The following is a 6,288-nucleotide window of genomic DNA, read 5'->3' as shown; positions in this document are numbered from 1 at the left end:
AGACAGATACAATGTAAATGCCTGCACTCATCTTGAGACAAGAGTTCTAAGGTCTCAGTTGTAACAGTATACGGTTGCCCCAGCCCTTCAAACCGAAACGCATTACTGCTTCACGGCAGAAATAGGTAGGGCGGTGGTATCTACTCGTGCGGACTCAAAAGACGTGTTACAACTAGCAATTACGTGCAAATTATAATTTTCCGGGTTTGACTTTTATTACACAATGCGCCCTTTAGTGTTGTGTATTTTTTCAAATTAGTCAGCGATAACTCTTTATCGGACATTTTGTAATGCATTGTATTGACTGTAAAAAAATCATATACCCATTAGACCAACATATCTTATAATTATTTAGATGAATTTATGAGTTATCGATTAAAAAAAAAAAAAACAGCATACATCGAGATATTTCTTCAATCATCCAATGCGTATAAGCCGTTGGCGAAATGGCCGGTCTACTTCAGACACATCTGTATCGGTTACGCCCTAATAAGTATATCGTTTTATGTGAAATCCATCATTGAAGAGTTTCGCACTTACGCTTCGTTTTATCGCCACTCAGGGCGCGTCCTGCTACGCTGCTTTACGACCCAGAAAGCGTTGAGGCGGTACGCAGTAAAATTTCAATATCCACACAAAAATACGGCATTTCATTTGGAACCGGTTGCTGGAAGGTCAAAACGAGACGTAAAGCCGTAATCAACCCCTTCTAATCATTCGTTTAGGTTTAATACTTTAATAAAAAAGTTTTTAAAGGAATTATAATTAAAAAAAAACCAATGAGTGATTGCGTAATCATTATCCATATACTAATGCTATAATGAGGAAACCAATTAGATGAAATCAGTGTGGTCGCGTTTTGTCGTACTTTGATCATTTAACTTCAAGCATACTAGAGATTTACAAACAGAAATATTTCTCTTCTATCATGAGTGAACACACATTAGGAACTTTGGGTACCATGTAAGTAATCTTATTGGATTTAGTTGATAATATTGTAACTTTTTAACTAATTTGTTAATTTGAACTAATTATAGGCCAATTCAAATTTTTTGGATTTTTCTTATTCTCATTTTCTGTGATTGTAAGTCATGTAAACCAGACTTTATTTAATTCGCGGAGTGTTTTCTGAGAATGTATTTTTTTATTAGCGTCGAAGTATATAGATCGTATTATTGGATGAAGTTTTTTCCGAATGTTTGATACGTAAGTAAATTGCAGTACTTTAGGAACAAATGCATCAAGTCGGGTCAGTCGCGTGTTGCTCGAATCGGATGATCGAACTACGAACATTAGAGGAATGTTTCTGTGGAGAGGTCGTTTAGCTAAGATTACGGAAACTGTCGTTTTGGCGCCTTGGAGCCTATGGTTTCAGGTAATTCGTTTCTTTTTAAAAAAATCCAACAACCTTTAATTTGTTTTGACGCGGTAACGTTTTCTAAATCGATGAACATGCACGAAAAAGTATCACGTTCCGCCTGAGCCTGAACGTGCAAGCGAGAGCGCTAAACAAGCGATAGAGAGGCACGATCGGGTCAAGCGTTGGCTTGTGACACATTAATCTTTCTTCACGCGTGACCTCAGAGCTAGCACAGTTCGAATAGTTGTACTACTGACGTTATCACGTAAAACTATCGTCTGAAAACTGACTTTATAGACAACCACTTTTTTTTATTAAGTACCAAAAATAACTATAGGTACTCATATGATTCTGTCGCTTAAAAGTATTACGTACCGGCTAGAAAGGCAAGGGCAGTTATTACTAGAATCCAATTGCTAATTTGGACCTCATGTTATAATTTGGCATTCATGTTTTAATGTCTATGGGCTCCGGTAACCGGCGGGCTTTGAGCTAGCTCAGGCGTTCGAGCTATTAAATAACAAAAATAAACACAACAGTAACGAAATGTAAAATAGTCATTAGTTGTAAGGTAATATCGATTAAGTTGAAGAATATTTTATCATAATATTATAATAAAAAAAATGGTGCGTGTGCAACTTGGTGCACGTGAAAGAAGTGAAACTTCTTTTGCGGCGTGTAGTATTGTAGTTTTCTTCATTTTTCATCTTAAACCAAATTTCTCTTATTATAGAGAATGCTGTGTATAAGAGAAATTACTTCTTCACTATTTATATATATTTTGAATTATATATAGAAAAATAACTTTTTTTAAAATCCTTCATTCAAAATTAAATATAAGATAGTTAATATGTTACTGCCATCTAAATGAGAAATGAGAAACTAATAACAAGCCATCTAGTGGCCGACGCCCGTAAACAAAATGTATGTAAGAGAAACGACCTAGCTCGCGTTCTCCCTCTCTCCAATGTCGAGTAGTTCGCGAGACGTTCTGTCTATTTTCTCACTCTCGCTCGTCCTAAATTGTATCTTTTCTCTCTAGCCGTATCGTATCTGTCGCGCGTTACATTTTACGCACAACGCGCCTAAAGAAGTTTTACTTCAATCAACAGCGTAAGATAATCCTTGTCTCTTTTATTTCAGACAATCGTAATGCTTTCCATTGTATACAGGTATACAGTGAGTCTTTTACATACCTTTTATTTCGATGATGCGAATCTCTTAACAGAGCTTGGACTTCTTTTATCCGAATTCATCTTTTTCATCGACGTCGTCTTGAGCTGCCTACACATGTTTTGGCCGTTACTACGTGTCTATGTTCGAGTGTACAGAAGAAACATATTTCTTTTGATTTACGACTTGATATCGCTTATTCCGATCTCTAGGATGTGTGAGTACAAAATATTATTTAGTGTTTTTTTCTAATTTATAAAATGTAAACTACAATAGTTACTTTACTAGTTAGTGTCAGATCATTATCCTGCCCTTCTCCCAGTCACCTGGGGTCGGTGCAACATGTTTTCTCTTTCCATACTCTTCTACCATATACTATTTCTTCGCTCATTCCCCTCTTACCCATATCGTCTTTCACACAATCCATCCATTTCCTCTTAGGTCTACCTCTTCTTCTATATCCTTCTACATTCATTGTTAACATTCTCTTACCAACCTCATTTGCATTTCGTCTCATCACATGTCCATACCATCCCAAACGCGTACTTCTCAGCTTCTCTGTCACAGGTGCCATTTTCAGATCAGGCGTCAGTTAGTGTGCTAGTTAATAGACAAAATGGTAGTACACAAGTAGGTACTACCGCTCCGCCTATTTCTTACGTGAAGCAGTTATGCGTTTCGGCCTAGAAGGATGGGGAGACGTTGTACTGTAAAATTGAGACTTCGAACTTATGTCCCAAAGAGGGTGGCGGTTTTTTGTTGTTGATATCTGATTACCACTTACTCCCATGGATCGTGAGCTCGTCTACTCATATAAGGAATAAACAAGGGATGTTAAATCAGAATAATCGTTAGCCAATAAAGTTGTGTCTCTATGAGAATGTACTTTGTCAAATAGGTCCAATATCTGTACAGATAATATTCACGATTCAATTGCTATACTCGTAAATATTATTACTTTAAAATGATGATGATGATTACTCTAAAAGTAATATTTACTTTTTGTTCTAGTTCAGTATCACGATGGATTCGAAAAAATAGTCATATTTGGTCGCTTGTTGTATATCTGTCGTATATATAGATTGTATTCGTTTTTTGAAGATATAAACGAACGTGTAAGTTGAGATCTGTCTCGAAATATTTTTAATGGATAAACAAATTCTCAACTTTAGTGTTTTTCTGTAGTTGCGTCCATTAACTCTGAAGGCTGTGACAATAATCTTCCAGAAGTTTCTCTGTTATAATATTGAGCCATCGATCGCTATGGCAATATCCCCCGCTCCCATCCAATATTGGGGGTTCGTGACTTTCGGCAATAGGCCTATTAAGTCACCGTAAACTTTTCAATTCGCAGTCTTTCCTGGTGTTATGACCAAAGTATTTAATGGTATGCTTAAGACGAACGTTTTCAATTGTACGTTTTGGAGTTGCTGAAAATTGCTTTTAAAGATTCCGTTACATAAATAGATAGACGCACGTCAAACTAATAAAAGCATGTCAAAAATAATTATCATTTAATAGACAATCGGCTCTTAGAATCCATAAAGGACTCAAGTGTTGTAATCAGCAGAAACGCACGTGCCGTCGAAGGTTATATTTCTTGGAGCACTTTGCGACTGTTCTGCTAGTGCTGCACGCAAGCACGTGTCTGTGGTACAATCTACATACCCGTGCTGTTACTGTATACCACTACAAAAATGTGACGCTCGGCTATCCGAAGCCCAATACGTCCAAGAAAATATTCTTTAACAGGTAAACCTATCTAGTTAATTTAGTAGCGTTTAGGGTTCGATATAGAACTTATGGCTTGATTGGTCAGTCAAATTTATTTTAAAATGTAAAAGTCGAAGCTTTGACGTGGACGTCTCCAGTTCAATTTGGCTTTTATTTGTTCCTTATTACTGGTGTTAAGGAGTTTTGTGAGCTTGCACGGGTAGGACTCGGCGAGTAAATTAACCCACCGACACAGCCCACTGATTTTCTCGCCGAATCTTCTCAGTGGGTTGCGTTTCCGATCCAGTTGTAAATTCTGCGAAGCACGGCTCTTGCTACGGTTCTTGTCATCAGCGTCTCATAGTAACGTCATTAGGTTTGAGCCCCGTGAGCTCACCTACTAATTCGGCGAATCTAGAATAACCCCTCCAGGTTACTAGAATAGGTAGGGAAAAAAGGTAGGTTTCACGATCATCTCGCAAATATTTGCCGCGAAACAATAATGCACTTGGTTCTGAAGAGCGGGGCAGACGTTGTACTATAGAACCGAAATTTAGAGATCATACTCAAGGTGGGTGCTGGCATATACGTTGTTGATGTCTATGGACTCCGGCAACCACTTAATATCAGATGAGCCGTGAGCTAGTTAATCCGCCTAAGCTATAAAGTCTACGACTAGCTCAGAGGCCACTTGATGTTGAGCCGTGAACGCAAATAACTCAAAGTGATCGGGGTATCATGAGTAATGGTGATCCAGCTATGCTATCTTTATACTAAACAATAGATAAACAGAAAAAGCGATTGCTATCATTTACATAAAACTTATTTCTTGGTATTATTGTGCGTCCTAACAAAATAAACTATGCTAAACCAATTTTTCTTGAAATGCTAAAGTTCTGTCTTGAATTTCAGTTATTTGTCGTGTTGGTATTATTGTTCTTGTCGTTTCTTCAATGTGATATTTGGAGATACATTTCCATTGGTAAGTGTCTGTTATTGGCATTTGGTAGGTTTTCGGTGTTCCCGAAGCGTGCAAAGGTATCATATAGAGGTAGTCAGTGAGCGCACCCTTCATATAGTGATAAGTGCCCGTCAGAGCGTCTAAACAAAATCAAGTAAAGACGTTGAGAAACGGAGTCTCCACATTTATTGTCTAACGAATCTTAAGTCTGATTGAGTTATGTTAGAATGAATAAAATTCAAACAAAAATTAGTAGAATAAATTGTATAGGCATATAAATGATTTATAACACGGTTGTCGACGATTACGTTTTAACATTGTAAAAAGATTTTTAACTTTTTTTTTTGTTTAGACTGGTGGACGTGCTCACAGCCAACCTGGTATTAAGTGGTTACTGGAACCCATAGACATCTACAACGTCAATGCGCCACCGACTCTTCAGATATAAGTTCTAAGGTCTCAAGTATAGCTACAACGGCTGCCCCGCCCTTCAAACCGAAACGCATTACGGCAGAAATAGGCAAGGTGGTGGTACCCACCCGCGCGGACTCACAAGAGGTACCACCACCAGTAAAAAACTCAATGATTTTGTTGCATATCACTATATTGTTATTTGGTTTGATGATAATTAAAAATATCACAAAATAAAGAGGATTAAATTAAATTTGTAGTCATCTTATGAAAAATGGTTGACGACAGCTTTATCTTTTATTGGTTACGTATTCATGAGGTATCGTTTTATTGGCACGCTGGTTTGGGAGTTCGTCCTCAAAGACAAACGAAGATCATGTTTCATGGAGAAAGTGAGTATATTGCGTTTTTCATATCGGGAATTAATAATTAATAGTCCAACATGGTTGGTTATGGTTGGTTAAGGCGAGAAATAATTAACGACAATTTTTGGACATTTATCAACCGGCTCTGATCCTGAGCTGATCCTCTGTTGCGGTACTTAAAATGTATAAACAAGTATAGACACTGACATGAAATACTGTTAAAAGAATAAAAATCTTCTCCAAAAGGAGTCTTAAGTGAACAGTTTTTAGCAATAAGATTTAATTACACTTAGATGCTATTTTCT

The 6,288-nt window shown here is 37.2% G+C and overlaps 1 protein-coding gene across 1 annotated transcript in view; it reads left to right on the top strand.

Annotated features, from left to right (window-relative positions):
* The first annotated feature begins 928 nt into the window (after positions 1-928).
* The window catches only part of LOC114253226 (uncharacterized), a 65,816-nt gene continuing 60,456 nt past the window's right edge, over positions 929-6,288 (top strand). The window contains exons 1-7 of the mRNA XM_089734455.1: positions 929-963; positions 1,222-1,375; positions 2,504-2,750; positions 3,545-3,648; positions 4,101-4,285; positions 5,159-5,228; positions 5,879-6,010. Coding sequence (XP_089590581.1) covers positions 929-963; positions 1,222-1,375; positions 2,504-2,750; positions 3,545-3,648; positions 4,101-4,285; positions 5,159-5,228; positions 5,879-6,010 — 927 coding nt within the window. The remainder of the gene's footprint in view (positions 964-1,221; positions 1,376-2,503; positions 2,751-3,544; positions 3,649-4,100; positions 4,286-5,158; positions 5,229-5,878; positions 6,011-6,288) is intronic.

Source organism: Bombyx mandarina, chromosome 17 (genome assembly GCF_030267445.1).
Source record: "Bombyx mandarina strain Sakado chromosome 17, ASM3026744v2".
NCBI classification, from domain to species: domain Eukaryota; kingdom Metazoa; phylum Arthropoda; class Insecta; order Lepidoptera; family Bombycidae; genus Bombyx; species Bombyx mandarina.
Note: the sequence above shows the minus strand (reverse complement) of the source record. Positions and strands in the feature narration are given on the sequence as shown.